The sequence below is a fragment of the Plecotus auritus genome (genome assembly GCF_963455305.1).
Source record: "Plecotus auritus genome assembly, chromosome: 1".
NCBI lineage: Eukaryota > Metazoa > Chordata > Mammalia > Chiroptera > Vespertilionidae > Plecotus > Plecotus auritus.
In genome coordinates, this window is record NC_137770.1 from 3,328,568 (window position 1) to 3,353,930 (window position 25,363).

Below are 25,363 nucleotides of genomic sequence, written 5' to 3' on the forward strand. Positions count from 1 at the left end.
GCAGCCGGCACGGGCCTTGAACGACCGCGCTCCGCCGCCGGCGGGTGCCCGCGTCCAATCCCCGCGCCGGTGCCGCCTCTGCCGCTCCCGCGCCCAATCCCCGCGCGGGCCTAGCCACGCCCCCGGCCCCGGCCCAATGAGTGGTGCCCCCGGCGGGTGAGTGCCGTCCGTCCAGCCCGCTGCGGAGGCACTTCCGGCCCAGCCTGAGCCAATCGGCGTTCACAGCTCCCGGTCCGCTCTGTGCGGCCCAATAGCGGCCGCACCCGACTGCGCTAGTCCAGACCCCACCCATCAGCCTGGCCGCCGCGGAAGGGTCTGTGGCCGCGCTCGGGGCACCCCGGCCGCCGCGAGGGTCGCGCAAGTGGGCAGCACCGACCTCTGCGACGCCCTCTCTGGCCTGACCGCCAGGGGCGCTCGGGCCCCGCAGCGCGCACCGGGACCGGGTGGCGGGGGGCCAAGATCGGGTCCTGGGTCCGCCACCCCTCTCCCCCGACAGCTCAGCCGCCGCGCTCGGGGCGGGGCGGGGAGGGGGGTTAGGGCTCCGCCGGGAGGACAGAGACTCTCCCCCCCAAATCCACATGTACAGACTTCCCGACCCGGTCCATTCTGTCCGGCCAGCCCACCCCAGCGCCCCTCTGTCCTGACCGCCAGCGTCTCCCTCCCGCCACTGGAGAGTCTTTGACGGAGCCTTGGAGAGCGGATTGGCGGCTCTGCCTGTTTACCCGACGGTGCCAGCCCGGGAACCTGGGAACCGTGTGCACGGAAGTCACGGTGGCTTTGTTCACCGACAGCCCAACACGAAACAGGCCGGGCTGCCGGCTGGGCGGTGAGCCATCCCGGGAGGCAGTGGTGGCCGCAGCCTCGCGCCACTCGTGCTGCTGCGTGGGCGCAGGCCCAGCCCGACCGTCCGGGCACTGTCAGGTGTCCAGAAACGCGCGTGTGCAGAGGCAGAAAGCGGGTAGCTGTGGCCTGGAGGGCCCGCCCGGGACTGGGCCCGAGGGAACTTTTGTGGGTGCCCTGACCAGTCTAGAATGGACTGTGGCTGCAGAAGTCTGTGAACTGGTTGCAAACCATTGAATGTGTACAGGTGCCGTTTATGGCATGTAAATTACACCTCAAAGCTGTAAAGAATCAGAGCGTGGGGGAGGAGGGAGGGGGGAGGAGGGAGAGGAGGAGAGGGGGGAAGGAGGGAGGGGGGAGGAGGGAGAGAAGGAGAGGGGTGAGGAGGGGGGAAGGAGGGAGAGGGGGGAGGAGGGAGAGGAGGAGAGGGGGGAGGAGGAAGAGAAGGAGGGGGGAAAGAGAGAGAGAGAGAAGGAAGTCAGTCTTCACCCCAGCCCTCCCCAGCCCCAGCCAAACCCACAAAGAGTGCAGACACGCCTGACCCCATCTTCCTCCTAGTCCTCCCCTTTGCTCTCCTTCCTGTCAGGCACAAGCAGCTCGTCACCGTCATCCGTGTGCCCCCATAACTGACCTCCTCCTTCCCCCAGCCTCCACCTCAGGTGCCCTGGGACCCCGCCCCGCCCCCGCTGCACGCCCCAGCCCCATTTACCACCTCAGGGCATGCTGCCTCGGCTCTGGCCCCACCATCAGTCTCCTCCCAGCTCCAGCTCCAGCTCCAGCTCCGGCTGAGACCAGCACAGGCGTCCAGCCTGGCCCTGCCTTCTCCCTCCACAGCAGCCCAAGGCCTGGCTGACCCGCTCTCCCTCAGGCCAGCTCTCTTCACACTCACCCCAAGTTGCCCCCAGAGTGGGGGGATCTCTGCTGCCATCCAGCACTGGGTGTCCCGTCAGCTCGGGGCACACTTTCCTGTGCACCTGCTGCCCGCTGTGTCCCCAGCCCAGCCCACCCGTCCACGGAGAACCTAGCCTCAAGCTGCCCCAGCCGTCTCATCGGTACCAGAGCTCCCCAGCTCCCACCTCCTGGATTCAGTGAATCACTCGCTCTTCCTTTTTTTTTTTTCCTTAAGTCCTCACCCAAGAATATTTCTTTTTATTTTATTTTTTAAATATATTTTATTGATTTTTTACAGAGAGGAAGGGAGAGGAATAGAGAGCTAGAAACATCGATGAGAGAGAAACATCGATCAGCTGCCTCCTGCACACCTCCCACTGGGGATGTGCGCGCAACCAAGGTACATGCCCTTGATCGGAATCGAACCTGGGACCTTTCAGTCCGCAGGCCGACGCTCTATCCACTGAGCCACACCGGTTAGGGCCCAAGAATATTTTTTGTTGTTAATCCTCACCCGAGGATATTTTTTCATTGGTTTTTAGAGAGAGGGGAAGACAGAAACATCGATGTGAGAAAAGCACATCGATGGGCTGCCTCCTGCACGAGCCCCAACCAGGGCCCAGGCCGGGGAGGAGCCTGCCACCGAGGTACGCGGCCTTGACCAGAATCCAACCCCGGACCCTTGGGTCACAGGCCGACGCTCTAACCACTGAGCAACCCGGCTAGGGCTCTATTTTTTATCGATCTTCAGAGGGATGGGGAGAAAAACATCTATCAGTTGCCTCCCATACGTGCCCCGACAGATGGAGCCCACAACCTAGGTACATACCCTGACTGGGAATCAAACCCAGAACCTCTGGATGTTTGGGACAGCTCTCCAAGCAACCGAGCTGCTGGCCAGGGCAAATCACCAGTCTGTCTGTCTCACCCCACACTGCAAGCTGCCTCTCAGCCCTGCCCCGCCACCCCCAGCCTCTCCGGCCCCCAGCCTGTCCAGCCCCCAGCCTGTCCACCCCTCAGCCTGTCCACCCCCAGCCTGTCCACCCCCCAGCCTGTCCGGCCCCCAGCCTGTCCACCCCCCAGCCTGTCCGGCCCCCAGCCTGTCCACCCCCCAGCCTGTCCACCCCCAGCCTGTCCGCCCCCCAGCCTGTCGGCCCCCAGCCTGTCCGCCCCCAGCCTGTCCACCCCCCAGCCTGTCCACCCCCCAGCCTGTCCGGCCCCCAGCCTGTCCACCTCCCAGCCTCTCCACCCCCCAGCCTGTCGGCCCCCAGCCTGTCCGGCCCCCAGCCTCTCCACCCCCCAGCCTGTCCGGCTCCCAGCCTGTCCGGCTCCCAGCCTGTCCGGCCCCCAGCCTGTCCACCCCCCAGCCTGTCCGGCCAGGCCTGCAGGAGCCCCACCAAGGCCCTGGGGCAGTGCTGGGGCCGCTGCTGCTGAGATCACCCCTCTGGCTCTTTCGGTCAGCAGAGACTCGGCTGCGGGCCGAAGGGGGAGTGGCGGGGTGGGGGAGGGAGGGGGGGTTCTGGGGTTGGCCAAGTCCGAAGCTGCGGCGCGGCGATCTAACATGTGAGTTTCCAGAAAGCCCCCATCATCACGGCACAGCCTGTCCTCAAATGCCCCCTTCGGGCAGCGGGCCATTGGGGAGTCCCCCGGCACAAGGTGGGGGCCCATGAGGGGCAGTGATGTCCAGGGGGGTGAGATGGGGTGAGGATGGGAACAGGGTTGGGGCAGCAAGAAGAAGGGAGGGCGGGCGAGGACACCCTACCACAGCTCCCCAAAGCTCAAAACCGGAACCAGCATGAGCTCAGCTGACTCACCCTGCACCGGCCTCCCACTCCCGCCCCGGGGGCCTGGTGCTCCGGCTGACCTGTTGGCTGACCAGCGCCTTCCCTTAGCCCCGTGGTCGGCAAACGGCGGCTCGCGAGCCACATGCGGCTCTTTGGCCCCTTGAGTGTGGCTCTTCCACAAAATACCACGGCCTGGGCGAGTCTATTTTGAAGAAGTGGCGTTAGAAGAAGTTTAAGTTTAAAAAATGTGGCTCTCCAAAGGAATTTCAATCGTCGTCCTGTTGATATTTGGCTCTGCTGACGAATGAGTTTGCCGACCACCGCCCTAGCCCAATGGGGCTGGGGCACCTTTGGGCCTGAGAGCTGGAGAGCTGAGCCCCATGGGGTGTCTGGGGTGTCCAGCCCCTTCCCTGCAAAGGGAGCTGCAGCCTGCGGTGGCCCCCACAGAGCCCCCAGGGCCCAGGGTGCAGCGTCAGGACCCGCTCCCCTCCACCACTCCCAACAACAGGCACACGCAGGCAGGCCTTCCCAGCGTTGGGTTTATTGAGGGCATGGGGTCTGTGGAGAGCCCCAGGAGTTAAGGCTGGGCATCAGCCTAGACGGGCAGCCGTCCAGATCCAGGGGGCAGCCAGGGGTGGGGTCTCCACAACCTGCGGAGAGACAGGGACAGAGGTAGGTGCAGGCTTCGCTCGGGACTGGGGGCGGCGGCGGGGGGGGGGGGGGTGAGGGGCCATCCTCAGGGCCAGCTGGTCTGGGGATCAGGGTGGGGGTGTACCTGGGTCTACTTGAAGGTGTGACTCTCAGCGCCTCCTCGACCAAAGCCTGCAAAGAAAACGGCGTGCACGTGAGTGGTGGCCAGAGGCCGTGGCGGCTGGGTCCTGCCCTGGGGGTGCTGGGTCCTGCCCTGGGGGGCCCGGTCAGGCCTGGGGGGCCGGGTCAGGCCTGGGGGGGCCGGTCAGGCCTGGGGGGCATACCTTTGGGTCCGAACATGGCTGCGTAGCAGGGATGGTTGCAATAGGGCTTGCCTTCGTGCTGCAGAGAGAGAGGGCATGAGGGGCTGTACTCCCCCACCCTACCCCCAACCCCTGCTGCCCCTCAGGCCCCGCCTACCTCGGCATGGCCCCCCGAGGTCAGAGTCTTCCCACACTTCTCACACTTGAGGCAGGGCCGGTGCCAGTCCTTCCCCAGGGACGTCACCCGCTCCGCTGCAGAAAGGCACAGACAGGCCCCCCTGAGACGCTGCTCCGGGGACGCAGGGCACACCCCTTCTCCCGCTCCCTGGGCCCAGGGGCCCACCCAAAGTCTCAGACGGCCTTGGTGCGTTTTGTTTGTTTTTAAATATTTTTATTGATTTCAGAGAGGAAGGGAGAAGGAGAGAGAGAGAGAGAAGCATCAAGGATCAGAATTATTGATCAGCTGCCTCCTGCACGCCCCCATCGGGGATCCAGCCCGAAGCCCGGGCATGTGCCCTGGACCCGGACCGAACCTGGGACCCTTCAGTCCGCAGACCGATGCTCTAGCCATGGAGCCACACCGGCCGGGCTCCGCTGGCCTTTGGCCCTCCTGTCCCCTGGGTCAGTCCAGCCGAGTAGATGCGAGGGCGCTGGCCCTGCGCGGAGGGCGGCGGCTGGGGGTCAGGAGGCCTGGCTGCCGGGCTGAGCCCTCACACTCCGCACCCGCCCCGGGGTGGGGCCTGCAGGGCGCCCTCTGCGTGGCCCGGGCGCCACTTCCCACTTCCTCCTGCGCCTCTCGAGGGTGGGACGCGGCGCGGGGCGGGCGCCCGGGACCGCAGCGCCTGGGACAGCGCCCGGGGCGCGGGTTTCCGGGTCTGTTTTCACTCAGCGCTGGGCTGGGAGGGGCGGCCGGACCCCGCGATCCTTCCGGCTCCCCCAGCCGTTGGGGTCCCCGCCCAGGCGGCGCCCAGGAGGAGGAGGAGGCAGGAGAAACCCAACCTAAAGATGGGGAGACCCAGAGGCGGGGAGACGGGGGATCGCCCCACGCGGGGGTCCGGATGGCACACCAGGCGGCCGCGGACGGGGCTGCAGCGTCTGCTCCCCGGGCGGTTTCCGGGGTCCCGGGCGCCCCACCCCTGAGCGGCCCTGACCAGGTCGCCCAAGTCCAGGCTTCCGCACGGCGGCTCGGGGCACCGCGATGGGCCGGGGGCGGGGGGCGGGGGCGCGCACCGAAGTGCACCTCCTTCTCGCACTTGGGCATGGGGGTCGGGGTCGGGGGTCGGGGGTCGGGGTCGGGGGGGCGCGCACCGAAGTGCACCTCCTTCTCGCACTTGGGCATGGGGTGCGGGGTGCGGGGTGCGGGGGGCGCTCACCGAAGTACACCTCCTTCTCGCACTTGGGGCACTTGGGCATGGCGGCGGCGCGGACGGCAGGCGGGAACGGAGAGGCGCGCTGGACTGGGTGGGTCCCGCGGGGCGCTCGCCTTTCAGGGAACCTGGGACCCCGCCTCTTGGAGGTCCGCCCCTGGCGCCCCGCCCCCCAATTCTGGGACTGGACCCAAGGACCTCGGCTCCACATCGGGGAGGTGGAGAAAGGTCAGCCAGGGTCCACCCCCCGCCTCCGGGCAGGCGCCGGGCCTGGCGGACCGGACCGCTAGGCTCGGGTGCGCGGGAGACCGTGGGGACTCACGGAGGGGGGGGCGACTCCGGGGGCCCCACCCCTGCCCAGGGCTGTGGAGTCCAGGATGTGCCCTCGGGGCTCCCCGGAAGCAGGAAGGCGCCCCCGCCCCCAGGCCTTGCCCGGGCACCGGCCGGAGCCCCCAGGACCCCCCAGGAGACGGGCGGGGCGGGGAGGGGAGGGCTCGCCGGTTGAGATGCAAACAGGTGCGGCCACACCCACTCCTTCCCGGTGCCCGGGGGTGAGGGCTGGGAACCACCAGGGCACCCGCCTGGGAGCCTCCCAGGAACTCCCCACCCCAGGCCTTCACCGCACCGGGCCGGCCCCTCCGCGGGACACCCACACCTGGGAAACCCACGGGGCGCACGGGGACATCCCCATAAGGATGCGGGGGAAAAAGGAACTGCAGAGGGGCTGGCCCCTCCTTTTGGGAGACGGGGCCGGGGGACAGTGGGCGCCCCACCTAGGCTGTCTCCAGAGTCCAGCCCGCGGGCGGGAGGGGTCCTCCTCTCTGGGGAAGCGCCTAGGGGCGGTGCCGTCCAAGTTCGCTGCCCTGGACACGCTGGCCCACGCCTCCCGGTGCCAGGCAGAGACAGAGACCTCGGGACCCACCCGCCCAGGGAATGGGGTGGGTCCAGGGGCTGGTGCTGGGCTTCAGGTTCCCCAGGCATCCTTCCACGGCCAGGAGACAGGGGGGACCCTCCCTGAACATCTGAACCCCCTCCCTCTCTGTGCTGGGGAAGGGGCTGCCCCATCCCCGCTCCCAAGCGCCCCCCCCCCCCCCCGCCCGGCCACACCCAGGTTCTTGCCTTCACCAGCCCCCTCCCGCCCGCCCCAGCTTTTCCGGCCCTCACCTCCCCTCAACACGCCCATCTGAAAAGTGCATCATCCCTGCGCCCCGAGGCCGGTCCCCCGGGGAGGGTACCACTTTCCCACAGGGCTCAGCCTCCTGGCCTCCCCGCAGACACTCAGCCCCGGCAGCACCCAGTGACCCTACCGCCCTCTCCCTGAAGCCCACCTGCCTGCTGCAGCGGGTGCTAGGATACAGGAAAGCCTGGGTGCCTCCATCTCCACACCCCCACACCCCCACCGGCCCCCCGAGACCAGCTTGTGTGAGGGTGGGAGCTCGCAGGTTCATAGGTGATGGAGGCCACACCCCAGAGTCTTCTGTCTGTGAGGGTGCCACCCTAGACCCCATGCCCCCATGGCCTGCACCCCCACCTCTCTCTGCTGGCTCCCTCCTCCCCGGGACCCCCTTTCTGAGGCCACAGTTCTGCCCCCACTGGGGCTCCGCCAGCCCCGGGTCCTGGAGCCCCTCAGTGGCTGGCTGTCCACTGCCCCCGGGAGTGGGGTGCATGCTCTGCACTGGGGGGATCCCCCAGTCTCCCGCCCACCCCGGCCTGCTCCTGTCACACAGTGGCACGGCCCTGTCTGCCGGCACCTCCCTGTGGTTCCTGGAGCGAAGGCCACTGGCCAGCCGCGCCCCGAGCTCCCGCGGCCCTTGGTGTCGCCCAGGCCGTGGCCGAGCAGCGGGCCCCGAGCGGCAGGGTGGGCCTGACTCCTCTCATCTCCTGGCTCCAGCCCCAGAGCCAGCAGGAGGGAGGAGGAGGAGGCCCGTGGTGATGGGGCTGGGGGGGGGGGGTGGAGATGGGGCTTCTGTCCCAGGCACCACCTGCAGGTCCCAGGGAGCTGCCCCTCCTGGGTGTGCTGGGCGGAGGCCTCCGGCACCGGGGGGCTCCCTCCAGAGGGTCAGCCAGTGACGGGTGCGCGGACTGGCAGGGCCCTGGGTGTGTGTGTGTGTGAGTGTGTGTGTGTGTGTGTGTGTGTGTGTGTGTCCTAGCCTGTGGGCACACCTGTGTGGGGGGAGCACAGGCTCCTCTCAGACCACTTGGCTTCCCCTATTTCTGCCCACACCCCAGCTCAGGGCAGTGGGGGGGCAGTGCACCAGCATCCATCCTCCCCTCCCCCTCCTCCCACTGCAACTCCAGCCTCGCCCTGTGTGGGAGCCCCCCCTTGAAAACCTGGGTGATGAGTCTTGCTGTTATTGCCTGTTGCCATGGTCATCGGGCGGGAAACAGGGAGGGGGGGAGGGGAGGAGGGCCATGGGCCTCGCCCTCTGGTTGGTACGCAGCGTGGTTTTTCCAACACTGGATTCACACACACACACACACACACACACTCACTCAGGGACACACACACTCAGGAACACACACACACACTCAGGGACACACACTCACACTCAGGGACACACACACACACTCAGGGACACACACTCAGGGACACACACACACACTCAGGGACACACACACTCAGGGACACACACTCAGGGACACACACTCACACTCAGGGACACACACACACACTCAGGGACACACACACTCAGGGACACACACTCAGGGACACACACTCACACTCAGGGACACACACACACACTCAGGGACACACACACACACTCAGGGACACACATACACTCAGGGACACACACACACACTCAGGGACACACACACTAGGAACACACTCAGGGACACACACACACACACTCAGGGACACACACACTAGGAACACACTCAGGGACACACACACTCAGGGACACACACACACTCACACACTCAGGGACACACACACTCAGGGACACACACACACACTCAGGGACACACACACACTCAGGAACACACACACTCAGGGACACACACACTCAGGGACACACACACACTCAGGAACACACATACTCAGGGACACACACACACACACTCAGGGACACACACACACACTCAGGGACACACACACACTCAGGAACACACATACTCAGGGACACACACACACACACTCAGGGACACACACACACACTCAGGGACACACACACACTCAGGGACACACACACACACTCAGGGACACACACACACTCAGGGACACACACACACACTCAGGGACACACACACTAGGAACACACTCAGGGACACACACACTAGGAACACACTCAGGGACACACACACTCAGGGACACACACACACACTCAGGGACACACACACTCACACTCAGGGACACACACACACACTCAGGAACACACACACTCAGGAACACACACACTCAGGGACACACACACTCAGGGACACACACACACTCAGGAACACACACACTCAGGAACACACACACACTCAGGAACACACATACTCAGGGACACACACACACACACTCAGGGACACACACAGGAGCCCTCTCTAAGCTTCAGCCACAGGCTGGTGTGCCCCCCCAATTCCCCTGAGCCCCCAACCTGTCCCATGGAGTGGGGACCCCATACCAGCTCCCGGGGGGCCGTGGGTGGACAGCCCCTGCCTCCCCCAGACTCCATGCCCGTCGGAGGCTTGGCCCCTCAGCATCCCCCAGACCTGGGCCCTACCAGGTGCAAGGCCTCCTGCTTACATCAGGGCACCGGCCCAGGATGCCGTGGGGCATGGTGCTGACCCGGTCCACCTGCCTCAGGACCAGGGGGCCAGTTCAGGGCCTTGTCAGGCCCTCCACTCCTGACTCCACTCTTTTGTGGGTGCTATTGGCCCGTGCTGCAGGAACCAATGGAGGAACTGAACCCCCTCATATACCCCAAGGTGCAGCCCTCAACCTTGCCCGCCCCCGCCCCCCCCCCTCGTGCTCCCAGCACCGGCCAGCAGGCCCCAGGCCTTGTCTGCAGCATGAAGGACAGGGTGGCCAGGACAGGACACTAAGCACCCAGCGGCATGCCTGGCTGCTCCCGTGCACAGCAGGGGGGCGGGCACCTAGGGCCCTGAGACCTTGGGGGGGCCGACGCAGGTCCTGGGTACAGAGCCGAGGCCGCCACCGGCTCACCCTTCCCTCTGCACCCCTCCCCCATCCTCACATGCCTCTGAGGCCGGGTGGGGAAGCGCCTCCCGGAGGCACGGTGGCAGGGCTGGGCCCAGTGACCTCTGAGGAATCCACCCAGCAGCCGCCCACCCCACGGGAAAGTTCTGCTCCTCAGGGCTGGTGGCACGTGCTCTGGCCTCACCCCTGAAGCCACGCCCAGCGCCCCGCCCTGGCCTCCAGGTCTGCAGCTCGGCCCGCCCACCCAAATGAGCCAGGGGTGTGGACAGGTGTAAGAATGTCCCCTGCTCTTGCACACACACCGGGGCCCTGAGCAGTCAACACGTGCCCAGGAGGATCGCAGAGCCTGGAGACCAGAGCAGCGCCCCTGCCCTGCACTGCCCCCGCCCCCAGGCTTAGCCAAGAAAGGGACTCAGACATTCCCAGGGCCTATTTTCAGCAGCTTGTCTCCGGGGAACCCCTGTCTGCCCCAAGGTCTGGTCCCAGGGTAGGCCTGCTGGGCCCGACGCCCCTCTTGGCCCTGAGGCCTGGGGGAGGGACGACAGATGCCCTTTCCCAGAAAGGTTCTGCTGGGGCCCCCGCAGGCCTCACCCTGGCCCACATGGGAGGAAAGGCTCCTCTGGGGAGTGTCTGGCGCGCCTGGCAGCCGTGAGCCCCCTCTGCCAGCCTGGGGTCCACAGAGAGGCCAGCGGGCACCCCGGCCCTCCCCAGGGCCCTCCCCACACCGCAGCTGAGCATGGTTCCAGGAATCTGTGTCCCGGAGCCAGAAACCCATGCAAAACTGCCTCGAATTCCACCCTCGCCAGGACAGCTGCTGGGGCTGCTGGGGGCCCTGAGCCCACCCCACAGCCAGGCCGGCCCTGGGAAAATGTGCGGCCCACACCTGGCCCTGGGACCATCAGCCCTTGCCTGGCCTCGCCCCCAGGGGCACTGGCACTCAGCCCCCAGCCACAGCTGAAGGGCAGCGAGCTGGTGCTCAGACCCAGGAGGGAGGTGGCCACGCTCCCCACCCCCTTCCTAAGAAGTTCAGGGAGTCCAGTCTGAGCTGCATGGGGTCCACAGGGAGCAGGGGAGGTCTGCCCAGAGAATTGGGGGCCTCAGGGAACTGGGGCAGTTGGGGGCCCAGGTCAGAGGTAGGGGGGTGCGGCAGGGACCTCGAGGGGCCTGGCCAGGAGCCATGGGAAAGCTGGACCAGTGGGGGGCGGGGGCGGTTGGGGAGCAGTAGGGTGAAGGTCAGGCGTTGTGCGCAGCCCTGGGGTTTGGGGGATCCAGCAAGGTGGTGATCGGATGGCATTTCAGGGCCGGCTCACTAGTTGAGCAGGGGTCAGGGGTCGTGCATCTTTTATTTTTTTAAATATTTTTTTGTTTATTTCGGGGAGGGAGGGAGGGGAGAGACAGCAACGTCAATGATGAGAGAGCATCATTCATCGGGAGCGGCCCACAATCTGGACTTGTGCCCTCTGCGGGAATGGAACCCCAGAGCCTCCAGTCCGCAGGCCCGCGCTCTACCCACTGAGCCAAACCGGCCAGGCCACGGCCCTGCATCTTGCGGATGCGTCCGGGGCTTCCGGAGCCGAGGAGGAAGCACCTGTCTTGTTGGGGGGGGGGGGGCTCCGCGTCCCCCACCCACGCGCCAGAGACGCCGCGCCAAGCCCCACGGTAGCGGCCCCGCCCCGGTTTCCATAACAACCCCTTGGAAACAAACACGGCAGCGCGTCACCCTCCGCCCGCAGGAAACAACGGGGCGCGCCCTCCCCGGCCAGACCGTGGAGCGGGGGTGCTTCGCGTCCAGGCGACCACAGCACTCCCACCCCCGCGGGGCTGGGCGGGGCCTTCCATGCAAGTAGGTCCCGCCCCCCCCTACTCCTCACCCCCACCCCCACCCCCAGCTTGGGGCCCTGCGCGCCCGGCACCGCGTCTCCTCCCGCATAGTTTCCACTGCAGGCTCCCGAGGGAGGCCCCGGGCTGCGCCCTCGCGGCGCCCACCCCGCCCGCCAGGACAGGAATTTCCCATCGGACACCGGGAGCCCGCCCCCGGGCAGCGGCGGGGGCGCTCCGGGAAGTCAGCTCTCCCTGGGGAGGCTGGGATGGGGAGGCTGGGACGGGGCGAGGGGCGGTGCCAGCCCGTCCGAGCGCGCGTCCGCGTCCCTACCTGTCCGACACCCTCCCTGGTGGGGCCTGGGTTCCCTGCTCCCTCCCCCGCCCCGTCCCGCAGGCCGGCCCGCCCTCCTGGCGCTGGCCAGGTGGGGGGAACCGGGGCGCCCGGGGGTGGGGGGGGGGACGGGCCGGGAGGGCGGCCTGGCCTTACCGGACATCGGAGCCGGTCGCTCCGCCCCCAGGGACACGGATGGCTGCCCGTCGGACAAAGGGCCCGGCGTCAGATTCAGCCCTGCCTGAGCCGCGAGCTGGAAGGTGGGCGGGGGAGGGCCTGTGTGCAGGGCCAGGGTGCGGGGCACCGGAGGGGCCGGCCGTCTGAGGCTCGGAGGGGACCAGGCCCAGACGCCCAGGCCTCCGGGGAGGGAGAGGCACCTGGGGCCCGGGGAGGGGACCGGCCGGGGGCGGGGAGGTCGGCGCGGTTTCTACCCCAGGGCGCCCAGTGGAAGGGAAGGCGCGCCCTCTGGCGGGGTGCCCGGGAGCTGCAGATAAAGGGAAATGTGCCGCCAGGAGGGGGCTCCTCGGAGCTCCCAAGGGGTCAGGTTGAGATGGGGAGAGCATTGCAGCCCCCGCGTGTCCCCATGGGCCTGGCGAGGTCTCGGCCACCACTGCAGCCACAGACTCAGGGACGCTGGCTTCCAGGCTCAGTCCTGGGCTGAAGGCCCCCCTCAGCCACCCACCCTGCACCACCCACCCCTCCTCTGCTCAGCTGTCTCGCTCCGCCCCCCCCACGTGGCATGCCCCCTGCCACTTTACCAAGGCTGACCCCTCCAGCATCTTGGGGTCTCTGATGATGGACCCAGGCATCTCCTGACCAATGCCCACTGCTGGCATTTCCAGGGGTCCAGGCTCAGTCCCATAGGCTCCAGGGAGGGGACCTCAGCATACAAGGTTCCTCTCCACTTCTGGACCCCACCCCCCCACACCCCCCACCACCCTGTGTTGGCACCACAGCCTCCCTCCCACCACCAACCTTGGGAACTAGGACCTGCTACCCCGAAAGCAAGCCAGGCCTGCTGGGAGCCCTTGTGGGGCGGGGGGATGGAGACGTGGGCCCCTGTCCCTCCCACGGCCAGAAGCACTGCGCGCTGGGTCCAGCGATCCTCAAACATTTTATTGAGCCAAAGTCTGCGTTGCGTGTGAGCCACGTGAGGGTGGTGGGCAGTGCTTGGAAGGCAGCGTGGGAGACAGCAGAGGCCTCGTCCCGGGACACCCTGGGGTGCGGCTGTGGCCACTCGCAAAGGGCGATAAATAACAGTGGGAGGCGTGGGCAGCAGGACGGGGAGAGGAAGGCTCGCCCAGGCCCGCGGGGACACGTGGGGCCAGGAGACACAGACATGAAGACACGTGGGGGTCACACGGGCAGGGAGGCCCGAGAACAACACAAAAGCGGGTCGCGGTGCGGGCGCAGGCGGGCACGCGAGAGAAAGGGTGGGCGGTCTCTTCTGGAGAAGCCCATTGGCAACCTCCTCCCCAACACGCAGGCCCTGGACGTGGGCCCGGACCCCCGGAGGCAGGACTGGGCGGCTGGGCACGCCCCCCATGGGCGGGCAGGGGCCTAGGGCTGAACTTCGCCCTCGGGGTCCCTGTCGTAGATGTAGCTGCCCACAGCTCCAGTGTTCACTCCTGCGGAGAACAGCCACAGGGGGGGTGGCGGGGGTGCGGAGGGGCGGGGAGGGGGCCCCAGGCTCCCCACCCGCCGGGCCACACTCACCCTTGGGTCCGAAGAGGATTCCATAGCAGGGCTTGTGGCAGTAGGGCTGGCCATCGTGCTGGGGGCAGGAGGGGGGTGAGGTGGGGGGGGGGTCCCCAGACTCCCCTGTCCCCACCCACTCTGGGGGCTTCCTCCCGGAGAGCCGCAAAGCTCCCAATGCCAGGACCAGTCCCCTGGCTTGGTGGCGGGGCCCGGGGCGGGGCACAGCGCGATGCCACCGAGCCTCTGCTCTGGCCACCAGGGGGCAGCCCCCACCGCCAGGCGCTCGGCCCTCGGGTCGGAGCCGCGGGTCCCCACCGCGCTCCTTCTCGGCTCCTCCCCAAGCCTGGGCCCCCACCCCCACATCCCCACCCGCGCGCCCCTGCCAGGACCCTCCCGTCCAGCCCGGCCCCCCACACATCCCCACCCACTCGCTCCTTCTCGGCTCCTCCCCGAAGCCTGGGCCCCCACCCCCACCCCCACCACATCCCCACCCCCGCGCCCCTGCCAGGCCCCTCCCATCCAGCCCGCGCCCCCCCCCACATCCCCACCTGCGCGCCCCTGCCAGGCCCCTCCTGTTCAGCCCGCGCCCCCCCCCCCCCCCCCGCCCCATCCCCACCTGCGCGCCCCTGCCAGACCCCTCCCGTCCAGCCCGGCCCCCTGAGCGAGCCCCTCACCTCCGCGTGCCCGCCGGGGGTCAGCGTCTTCCCACAGCGCTCGCAGCGCAGGCACGGCCGGTGCCAGTCCTTGCCCAGAGACGTCACCTTCTCGGCTGCGGAGGGAGAGAGGGTGACGCGAGGCCCCCCCGGGCGGCACCTGCCCAGGTCCAGGTCGGGGCGGGCGGGCGCGCTCACTCACCGAAGTAGACCCTCTTGTTGCAGCGAGGACACATGTTGGGTTCCCCAGTGAAGGTGGTGACGCTGGAGGCTGTGGGGGGAGGGGAGTCAGGGCAGCCAAGGGGCTGGGGAGCCGGAGCCTCCCCCCTGGACACGGAGCCCAGCCCACCTTTGCTGGGCCCCTTCGGGGGGCCACTCGCCTTCCGCTCTTCGGCTCGGGCCACGGGGACCTCGATGGGGCCAGTGACCGGCTGGCTCTCTACGGCCGGCTTCTCATATATGTAGGAGCCGGCGCCTCCAATGTTCACACCTGCGGGGGGGGGGGGGGGGGGAGGCAGGTGCGGTGGGAGGGAGGGTAGCCAGTGCCCTCGCCCCCCACCACCAGGCCTCACACCGCACCCAGCTTCTCAGAAAATGGCCCTCAGCCCGACTGGTGTGGCTCCGTGGTCGAGCACCGACCTCTGAACCAGGAGGTCACAGTTTGATTCCCGGTCAAGGGCACAGGCCCGGGCTGCGGGCTCCATCCCTGGTGTGGGGCGTGCGGGAGGCAGCCGGTCCATGATTCTCTCTCATCATGGATGTTTCTCTCTCTCTCTCTCTCCCCATTCCTCTCTGACATCAATAATAATCTTGTTTTAAAAAGAAAGAAAATGCCCTAACTGGTTTGGCTCAGTGGATAGAGCGTCGGCCTGCGGACTGAAAGGTCCCGGGTTCAATTCCGGTCAAGGGCATGGACCTTGGCTGCGGGCACATCCCCAGTGGGAGGTGTGCAGGAGGCAGCTGATCGATGTTTCTCATCGATGTTTCTAACTCTCTATCCCTCTCCCTTCCGCCCTGTAAAAAAGCAATAAAATATATTTAAAAAAAAAAAGAAGAAAAGAAAATGGCTCTCCACGGCCCATCCTGTGGGGCCAGGACCCTCTCCAGGGGGCAGCGTGAGCTGGGACAAGTCCTGGGAAAGGGCACGGAGAGACAGCCCCCCGCCCCCCGCCCCCCACCCCCTCCCGGCAGCCACAGCAGAGCCAGCTGCGCGGCCACCCGGCTCACCTTTGGGTCCGAACAGCGTGGCATAACAGGGTTTGTGGCAGAACGGCTTCCCGTCGTGCTAGGTGGAGGGGCATGGGGCACGGGGTGAGGGCCGGTGCCTGGGCCCACGGACCCCCCCCTCCCCCCCCCCCCCGCCACCTGAGGGTGGGGAGAGCCATGTGGCCCCAGCCCAGCCCCCGAGGGAGGCTCACCTCAGCGTGGCCCCCTGGCGTCAGCGTCTTGCTGCAGCGTTCACACTTGAGGCAGAACTTGTGCCAGTCCTTGCCCAGCGAGCTCACCTTCTCGGCTGGCGGAGAGAGGAGGTCAGAGCCCGCCACGCACCCCTCTACGCCGCAGGGCCCGTGCTGTCTGTCCCCCTGGTCTGGGTGGCCCGCACTGCCCCAGGGCTGGGAGCTGGAGTGTCGTCAGTAAACCCAACATCACACCTGCCCCTCCTGCACACTCACCTTCCTCACACACATCCCTGACCACCCCCTAAACCCCCAGTCAGGCTCCGATGGAACTGGCAGAGGCCCCCCCTCCCCCGGTCAAGGGGAGTGGCCCTGAGCCTCCAGACACCCCCATGGGGAGGCCCGTTCCCCCCGCCCCCAGTAGGAACCCCGAGGGGCAGGACGCCTGCCTGTCTGCATTTGGCCCCGAGCGTCCCCACCCCACTGCCTCCAGCTGCCGCTCTGGAGCCCAGGGTCTGGGACCAGCTGCTGAGGGTCGGCCGGGCACTGTCCCCATCCCCCTACCATGGTCCTGGGGCTTCTCGGCCATCTCCTCATGGAGGGAAGTGGGGGGGGCTCTCCGGGGCGCACAGCAGGAAAAGGGCCGAGGAGCGGACAGGAAGAAAGGCCAGAGACCAGCCGGAATTCCGGGAAGGGCCTGACCCACAGCGGGGAGGCCGGGGGGGGGGGGGCAGGCTGGGCCCTGGGCCCCGGGCGGAATCTGGCCGAGGACCAACAGCTCTGTCCGCCTCACACAGAGGTGACGGGTGATGTCCGGGCCAGGCCTCCCCTAGGGCCCAGCAGCCGGGGAGTGGGGGGTCCCTCATATCCCCCAACCAGGGCAAGGCGGGGGCTCAGGTGCCCAGCGCTGTTCGGACCCGTGCCAGCAGCGTCCTCGCCCGGTTCTCCTGGCCAGGTCAGGGCCACCACCGCCAGCCTGCACCCCAGGGTTCTGGGACGTGGCCACCCAGGGCAGGGCATGACGCTTAGACCCACGGGCAGGTCCACAGCCGCCCATCACTGGCCGAGCTGGGAAGACAGAATTCGCGGGGCCTCTTGGAAAGGAAGGAGCACCCCACCCAGCGGCACCATTGTTGGGGACACAAAGGCACAGGATCCCCAGGTCCCTCTGCAGGTCCGGCCCTGTCCCATTCTGCTCACACTCAGGTGTTGGCTACTGAGGAGGGGGTGCTGGGGTGCAGCCTGCTGGGCGGTGGGCAGGATCCGGGCCCCCCCCCAGCCCCCTCCCTCCGCCCGGCCAGCGCCTCCCGGCCAGGACAGCCGCCAGCGGGTCTGAGCGCCTTTGTTTCCTGCTAGGAGCCGGGCCGCCCAGGCTGGCAGCGCATTTTTCCTCCCCGTCCACAGGACTGTCCGCCCAGCAGGAGGACAGCTGGGGGCAAGGTCGTGGGCAGCAGGACCCGCGGACTGTCTCCCGCCCTGCACCCGCCCAGGCAGGAGCCCTGCAGGGATGGGACGGAGGGTGGGAGGGCGGGAGGGCTCCCGGGAGGCGGGCGGGCGGCCGGAAGCCCCTAGGCTCCCGGCCAGGCCAGAAGCTCTCCAGGCCAAATCCGGTCCCTCCCTCTGGGAACAGCAAACAACCGCTGGCCGCCTCCTCGGGCCCCTGGGCCGCGTCAGCAGGGAGGCCAGGCAGCTTCCTTCGCTCAGCCTGTCCCCCACCCTGGCCCCTGACCACACTGCTCCGGAGACCAGGGAAGGGGCCCTTGTTTGTCCCCACCCTTCTGGCCATCCTGCCTTCTGGCCGGGTCTCCCCTCTTTGCAGGCGGGTGGGAGGGGCGGTGGGCAGGGACTCGCCCGTCTGGCGAAGGCAGAGCTGGGATGGGAGAGGGGTGAAGCGAGCCCGTCTGTGGGTGAGCGCCAGGAGTCTGTCCAGGGCTGTTCGGACCCGGAGGGGGGGGGAGCCCTCTCATGCTCATGGGAACTCGCTCATCACCCACTCCACCCGTGGGGAAGCGCCGGGGGAACTCGCACCAAGGAAAGAAGCAGGTTGGGACACGCGGGAGGAAGAGGCCAAGGTCGCCCCCGCGTGGACCGAGTCCAGAGCGAGCCCGGATCTGTCCCGGCCCAGCGTGGGCTGAGATCGGAGTGAGGGTTGGGGGGGGGGTCCCTTGGGGCCACGTCGGCCGGGCCATGTGTCCGCGGGCAGGCGAAGCGGGGACGCGGGAGAGGTCCCAGAAAGTCAGGAGAGCGAGGGAGGAGGCGCTCGGAGCACCAGACCCTGCGCGGCCCGCGCTCCGCTCGGCGCCTCCCCGAGACCGCGAAGCGCCCGAGGACCCAGGACGCTCCCCCAAATCCAGCCTCATCCCGGGGGGGTGGGGGGGGCCCACGCGCGCCCGCCCCACCCCCACCGGCCGTTTCTGGGTTCGGGCGTGGCCGCCCCCACCCCGGCTCAGCTCCACCCTCCGGCCGCACCCGAACCGGCCGCGCGGCGAATCCGATTGGGGCCGCGCATCCCAGGGCGGCGGCCGGGCGCACGCGGGGCTCCGCGGGGTTGCGCGGTCTGCGGCCGAGGGCTGACGGGGCGGGCGGCGGGGCGCTGGCCGGGCCGGGCACTCACCAAAGTACACGGTCTTGTCGCACTTGGGGCACTTGGAGGCCATGGTCGTCGGTGCACCCGGTCGGCTCGCGCCCTCGGCCCGCGCCCGTCTCCGCGTCGCCGCCGCCTTGGCCGCCCCGCCCGCCCCGCCCACCGGGCTGTCCGCGCGCCCATTGGCTCCGAGGCCGGGGCGTGGCGTCGGGATCCCGCCTCCCCGGGCTCCGCAGCCTGGAGTGGGGGCGCTGCCGGGGCGGGGGTGCACCTGCCAGGCGACGGGTCGGGGGCGGCTGGACCTGCCTGGTGCCCCCCGGCCCCGCGCACTAGGCGGCCTCTGCTCTGGTCTGACCGCGCCTTGCCTGTTTCCATGACAACGTCGGGGCTGCGGGGCGGGGCGGGACTGGGCAGGGAGTGCGCGGCCCCCTCGGTTCGGGGGGGAGTCCTGGCCAGCGGGGCCCGGGTCCGGAAGGGCGTCCCCTGATCAAGCAGACGGACGCCCCGACGGCAGGCCCGCCCGCCACGCCCGGCCCAGGCGCCCGGATCCCCATGAGGACCCCGCCCCCACCCTGTCGCGCGCCCCTCATCCCTTTGTTGCTCGGTTTCTATAGCAACGGCCGCGCGGCGGGATGCGAGCCGGATTCCTGGCGGGTCGGCCACTCGGCCCAAGGCCGGTCCCGCCCCCCCCACCTCCTCCCCGCCCCACACTGTCCGCGGTGCCGAGGGCGCAGCGTGGAGGGCAGGGCGCCCGCCACTTCCAAAAACAGCGTGAGAGAAGCTGCTGGAAGGGGCGGGGAGGGGGCGGCCGGCAGCCGGGCTTGCGGGGCTGGCTGGGTGCGGAAGGTGTTCTATGCCCTCCAGGGGGTGGTAGGAACGGAGAAGAGGCGGGGGGTGTGGGGAAGATGGGGAGCGCGGGGAGGGGCGCCCCCCGTGAATTCGCCCCCACTCCGCTGGAGCCCGGCCCGCGCATCCCTCTTCTGGACCCGCCAGCAGGGCCCAGAGCCTCCCACCTCCAGCCTCTTGGCCTCAAGCGTCCTCGTGGAGGGCGGCGGGGGGGAGGGGGCGCCTAGGGCCCTGCAGTCCTCCCCCTCCAGGGGCTGCCTGGCCACTCCCACCTTCCCCGCCTCCACCGGAGCCAGCAGGATCCGGCTCTAACCCCGCTGCACACTCCCACCCTGGGGGGGTACCTGGAGGACCCTCCGTCCTCCTCTCTGGGGTTCCCCTCACCATAGGCCCTTCTCTGGGCCTCCAGCCCCAGCTGAGCCTCAACCTATCAGATGGACAGACCCCTCCCAGGCCCAGATGCCAGGACCAGCACCCATCGGTGGTCATGGCTCTGTGCCCACCCACTTTCCTCTGCGGGAGGACTCGGGCGGGGCCTGGCGCCATCCCTCACCAGTGTTTGCCGAGTGGAGTGGACGAGCAGCCCGTGTCCCCAACCTCCCGAACCCAGGGTTCCTGGCGCCCTGCCCTGGCCCAGCTCCTTGGGGTGGCTGCCCCCCCACCCCCACCCGCCCTCACACCCTACAGCCACTGAAACCCAAGATTCCCCCAAGCCTGACTGACCAGCCTGACCAGCCCCCCTCCAGCGCCCGGCTCTGGCCCCAAGCCAGCCCAGGTGGAGGCAGACAGGAGGCCTCGGGCTCCCCTTCCCGGACAGGGTGGCCAGCTGTGGGGCTCCCCCAGGTCACTCATTCTCAGCCTGCTCCTTGCTCAGGCCGGTTCAGGTGTCTCTGAATAATTTAATTCATGGCCCGGCGCCCAAGTGGCGCAGTTACCATGCCCTCTCCGCTCGGGAGCCCCTGGCCAGGCTCCCCTCCCTCCTTCCACCCCACCTGACAGTCGCAGGACCGACCCGCAGGACTGACGGCGGGCGGCCTGGCCGGCAGCACAGGTGTCTTGGGGGAGGCCCCGGGCCCAGCCCTGCCTGCAGCGAGAGAACGGGGTGGGTCCAAGGAATGGCATCCAGCCCTGGCCAGATGCCCTGGAGAGCGAGGGACAGGCGCCCTGCCCCCAGCCACAGGCTCCCTCATGCACCAGGGCTGTTCTGGACCTGCTGGGCAGGGTCACTGATCAATGGGACACGGAGCAGCAGCGTGCACCTGAGGCCACTGAGGGTGACAGGGTGGGACAGGAACAAGGGAGGTTCCGGGAGAGCAGGCAGGGCCCTGAGGTGGCGGGGCCAGGCGGCCAGGCGGCCAGGCGTGGGGGCAGATCCCTCCCCTGGGGCCACAGTGGCACGGCATCGGCTGATCACCAGTCTTCCTGTGCCCCGTCGTCCTGGCAACCTTCGCAGATAACAGGATCCTGGTCTCAGCTCCAGCTGAGGGACCCAGGCTGGGCTCCCCGAGGGGGTGGGGGGCTCGGCAGGTCTCCAGGCAGGCAGAGCCCTTGTGGGGACCACGCTAGCCTGCCTGAGATGGCCCTTGCCCCGAGTGGGGGTGGGGGTGGGGGGTGGGGGAGGGAACGGGGCAGCAGCCCGGTGCTGGGCCTCCAAGGATGGCGCGCCCGGCCGTTGCTCCCCAGTGTGTGCTCTCCCCCCATTCCTGGGCCAGGGACGGGGGTGGGGGCTACTCCTCAGGGCCTGCCTGCCCGCAGGAAGGGTGGAGGCCACCTCGCTCCGGCCTGGACAGCAGCGGGCAGGGAGCAAGCCGGAGCCTCGGGGAAGGGGGCTGGAGGGGCAGGAGGGCAGGCCCTGGGCTAAGCCTCCCACCCCGCCCCAGGGAAGCTCTCAAGGTCACCTCCTGGTCTCCGTCCTGGGCAGCGGGGGCTGTGGGGGCAGGGCTGCAGGTTGGAGTTGGCAGGGGTGCTGAGCCCATCCTGCGACACCCCGGCCTGTCACCCTGCTTCCCTCGCAGGTTGTCAGAGGGAGGCCTTATCTCCCCGCAGCGAGCAGAGGCCTCTATTTCCAGCCCTGCCGAGAGGTGAGGCCGGGGAGCGGGGGGCGGGGCTCAGGCAGGATGAGGAGGCCCCCCCCACTGAGGTGTCCCTCCCTCAGCCCCTCCGGGGCGTGTGGGTGGGTGTGGGGATGCCCGAGGTCGGGTTTCTGAGAACACCCTTGCTGAAATCTGAGCAAATTCTCACGTGGAAACTCCACACCTGCTGGGGTTGCCCCGGCCCTGCCGTGCTGGACAGAAGCCTGGACAGCTGGGCAGGGCCCTGCCAGGAGCAGGATGGGGGGCCGGCCTCCCCAGCTGTGCTGGCTGCCCCACAGCCACGGTGGCTGGGGCCCTGGGCACCCACCCTGCCTCAGACAGTGTCCACTTGACCATGAGGGCCCCGAGCCCCTCCCGAGGGTGGTGGCTGGGCCAGGCCCTGAAGGAGGCAGGTGTGGGCAGAGGGGAGGGAGGGCGGGAAGGAGGCCAGGACAGCCAAGGGCCACACGCTGCTCCCGGGACTCCTCCGGGGGGTCCCCTGCCTGGGCCTAGAGCACCCCCAGGGCACCCGCCGGCCAGCAGGTCCCCACGCAGCCTCTGTCCCTCCTGGCGGCTCCTCCGCGGTGCTGGGGGGCGGGGGCTCGGCCGGGGCGGAATAGAGACAAAAGACGTAAGAAGGTCTCCTGGTTTTTTTTCTTTTTTATGAGTTTTTTCCTTTGTTTTTTTTTAATATGAAAATTACTTGAAAAGACAAGGGTCGACCCGCCAGGCCGCTCGGCCGCCGGCTGCGCCGGCCCTGACGTTCCGGGCGTAAGGTACAGAGCTTAAGTTCATCTACAAAAAAAGTAATAAAAATAAAATTTAAAACGGCACCTTCAACAGAACACAACAGGACTCCGGCCGCCGTGAGCGCGGTGCAGGCGCTGGGCGGCCCCTCGCTCCACTCCGGCCGAAAAGGAACACGAAGCTAAGCCCGCGGCCGGCGGCTCCTCTGCGGGGAGGGCGGGCGGGCACTACCGAAACCGCGGGCGGGCGGGCGGGCGGGCGGGCGGCGGGCGCAGGCGGGGTGGGCCGTGGGGGTGCCGGCGGGTGGCGGGCTGGGGGGCCCTGCGGCTAGTCCTCGATGACGATGGGCTCGTCGTTGACGGGCGCGGGGGGCGGCGGCCGCGGCGGCAGGGCCTGGCTCTGGCGCAGGGCGATGGGCTTGTAGGGCCTGCGGGCGGCTCGCTTGGTCTCCGAGGACGAGAGCAGCTTGCGGATCTTCCTGTGGGTGCAGGGCGCCCGCGTGAGGAGGACGCACGCCGCCCCGCCCCCGCCCCCGCCGCCGCCCCCCCCGCCGCCGCCCCCCGCGTGAGGAGGACGCACGCCGCCCCCCCGCCCCCCGCCCCCCGCGTGAGGAGGACGCACGCCGCCCCCCCGCCCCCCGCCCCCCGCGTGGCCGGGGCCCCACCTGGTCTCCTCGGTGGCCATGTAGAACACGTCGTCAGGGGCGTCGATCCAGTTCATCCGCCGCCGCTTCACGGGGGGCAGGGAGCCCCCCCGGATGAGGCGCACTTTGGTGGGGTACGACTTCCCGTTGAGCAGGAGGTTCCGGCTTGGTCCCTGGGCGAGGGGAGGTGTGAGGGGCGTCCCCGGGCCTCCACGCTGCACCCCAATACTCCAAGGGGCAGGGGGTACTCTGAGGGCCCAGGGCACCCCCTGCCTGCCCTCCGCCGGTCCCGCTGGACCTCCCCCCCAAAGCCCCAGGGCTGTGTGCGCACACGTGTGCCCTCCCTCTTACCATGTGCCTGGTCTGTCCGTGGTTCGTCAGGCCTGACAAGAGGGGGGACAGAACATGAGGCACGTGGCCACACGCACACCCGGAGCACCCTCGGCCTGCCTGGGGAGGCAGGAGATGCCACCGGGGCCCCCCCCCACATTCCACCCCCAGGGGGCCTGCGCCTCAGCTGCCCTGGGTCTGGCCCAGCCAGCGGCCCCCCAGCTCCCAGGCTCCGAGGGCGTCAGCCTCAGAACCACGGCCCAGGCCCACACGCAGGCCGCGCCGCTGACTCAGCCGGCAGAGGCGGCCCGGCTGCCGTGACCGGCCCGCCCAGCACAGCTGCCCGCACAGGGCACAGAGCCCCTCACAGATGGCCGCTCCTCGGCCACCACGCCCAGACCCCAGGTGGCCGGCTGCCCTCACTGACCCCAGGCTGGGGGGCTGCAGCCACAAGCTTCCGCCAGGAGTCAGGCGCCCTCCCAGGTCACTCCCGCCCGGCCCGGCTGCACCCGAGGCCCCAGGCTCCAAACACATGAGAACCTGAGCAAAATCAGGGCCAACACTGCCTCTCTTTGCCCATGTGTTGAGCGTGTTTGTATGTGTGAGCATGTCCATGTATGTGTGTGCCCATGTGTGAATGTCTGTGTGTGAGCATGTCCATGTGTAGGAGTGCTATGTCTGAGTGTGTCCGTGTGTGTGTGCCCGTGTGTGAGCATGTCCATGTGTATGAGTGTCCATGTGTATGAATGTGTGTGTGTGCGCGTGCCCGTGTGTATGAATGTCTGTGTGTGAGCGTGCCCGTGTGTATGAATGTCTGTGTGTGAGCGTGCCCGTGTGTATGAATGTCTGTGTGTGAGTGTGCCCGTGTATGAATGTCTGTGTGTGAGTGTGCCCGTGTGTATGAATGTCTGTGTGTGAGCATGCCTGTGTGTGAGCATGCCCGTGTGTGAGCATGCCTGTGTGTGAGCGTGCCCGTGTGTATGAATGTCTGTGTGTGAGCGTGCCCGTGTGTATGAATGTCTGTGTGTGAGTGTGCCCGTGTATGAATGTCTGTGTGTGAGTGTGCCCGTGTGTATGAATGTGTGTGTGTGCGCGTGCCCGTGTGTATGAATGTCTGTGTGTGAGCGTGCCCGTGTGTATGAATGTCTGTGTGTGAGCGTGCCCGTGTGTATGAATGTCTGTGTGTGAGTGTGCCCGTGTATGAATGTCTGTGTGTGAGTGTGCCCGTGTGTATGAATGTCTGTGTGTGAGCATGCCTGTGTGTGAGCATGCCCATGTGTATGAATGTCTGTGTGTGAGTGTGCCCGTGTGTGAGCGTGCCCGTGTGTATGAATGTGTGTGTGTGAGCGTGCCCGTGTGTATGAATGTCTGTGTGTGAGCGTGCCCATGTGTATGAATGTCTGTGTGTGAGCGTGCCTGTGTGTGAGCATGCCCGTGTGTATGAATGTCTGTGTGTGAGCGTGCCCGTGTGTATGAATGTCTGTGTCTGAGCATGCCCGTGTGTATGAATGTCTGTGTGAGCGTGCCCGTGTGTATGAATGTCTGTGTCTGAGCATGCCCGTGTGTATGAATGTCTGTGTGAGCGTGCCCGTGTGTATGAATGTCTGTGTGTGAGCGTGCCCGTGTGTATGAATGTCTGTGTGTGAGCGTGCCCGTGTGTATGAATGTGTGAGCGTGCCCGTGTGTATGAATGTGTGTAAGCGTGCCCGTGTGTATGAATGTCTGTGTGTGAGTGTGCCCGTGTGTGAGCGTGCCCGTGTGTATGAATGTCTGTGTGTGAGCGTGCCCGTGTGTATGAATGTCTGTGTGAGCGTGCCCGTGTGAGGGCCCGGCCCCAGCACTACTTACCCAGGTAAGTGCCTACCGAAAGGGACGGGTTGCGGAGAGAAGAAGACACACTGAGCGTTAGCGTGGGCGCGTGCCCGGGGAGGCGGGGAGGCGGGCGCAGAGTGAGGGGCATGAGTTAGTGAGTTAAGGTCCCAGGTGGGCCCGGTCCTGCCCAGCGCTCAGGACCACACGCTTGACAGACGACACGGAAGCACCCAATTTTGGAAAAACCCCCAAGTGCACACGGACTCCATGCGCCTGCTTGTTAATCGCTTTCATAGAACAGCCCGAAGCCCCAGGCGCCTGCTGACGGCCCCTGCGTCCACGCTGCAGGCCGCACCGGGGGTTCCCGGTGTCCATCGGGCCACGGGGGCACCGGGGGGCAGGGCGTGAGCCCACAGGGCAGGCCCGCTGGGGCTCCCCGGAGCGGCGGGG

At 67.9% G+C, this 25,363-nt stretch overlaps 3 protein-coding genes across 6 annotated transcripts in view; all 3 read right to left on the reverse strand.

The window, feature by feature from the left end:
* Window positions 1-4,036: 4,036 nt before the first annotated feature.
* On the reverse strand, window positions 4,037-5,982 carry CRIP1 (cysteine rich protein 1). Its single transcript, XM_080676940.1, has 5 exons — window positions 5,842-5,982; window positions 4,626-4,720; window positions 4,490-4,547; window positions 4,291-4,337; window positions 4,037-4,165 (listed from the first exon to the last, which is right to left on the reverse strand). The coding sequence occupies exons 1-4, from the start codon at window positions 5,879-5,881 to the stop codon at window positions 4,297-4,299; spliced, it is 234 nt and encodes a 77-aa protein (XP_080533066.1). The 5' UTR covers window positions 5,882-5,982; the 3' UTR covers window positions 4,037-4,165; window positions 4,291-4,296.
* Window positions 5,983-13,232: 7,250 nt separating this feature from the next.
* Window positions 13,233-18,614, reverse strand: CRIP2 (cysteine rich protein 2). Of its 2 annotated transcripts, XM_080676955.1 has the most exons (8): window positions 18,494-18,614; window positions 15,901-15,995; window positions 15,710-15,767; window positions 14,832-14,972; window positions 14,685-14,753; window positions 14,504-14,598; window positions 13,848-13,905; window positions 13,233-13,759 (listed from the first exon to the last, which is right to left on the reverse strand). In XM_080676955.1, exons 1-8 carry the CDS (start codon window positions 18,534-18,536, stop codon window positions 13,692-13,694), a joined length of 627 nt encoding a protein of 208 aa, XP_080533081.1. In that variant the 5' UTR covers window positions 18,537-18,614; the 3' UTR covers window positions 13,233-13,691. The 2 variants fall into 2 exon arrangements, with proteins under 2 accessions (XP_080533081.1, XP_080533080.1); XM_080676954.1 differs by having other exon boundaries at window positions 14,685-14,972; window positions 18,494-18,608.
* A 3,456-nt stretch (window positions 18,615-22,070) lies between these two features.
* The window catches only part of MTA1 (metastasis associated 1), a 32,916-nt gene continuing 29,623 nt past the window's right edge, over window positions 22,071-25,363 (reverse strand). For all 3 annotated transcript variants that reach the window (XR_013960772.1, XM_080671599.1, XM_080671598.1), the window contains 3 exons: window positions 23,123-23,154; window positions 22,793-22,944; window positions 22,071-22,606 (listed from right to left, as the gene is read on the reverse strand). Coding sequence is in view for 2 of the 3 variants with exons in the window: in XM_080671599.1 (XP_080527725.1) it covers window positions 22,456-22,606; window positions 22,793-22,944; window positions 23,123-23,154 (335 nt within the window). In the remaining variant the exon portion in view is untranslated. The remainder of the gene's footprint in view (window positions 22,607-22,792; window positions 22,945-23,122; window positions 23,155-25,363) is intronic.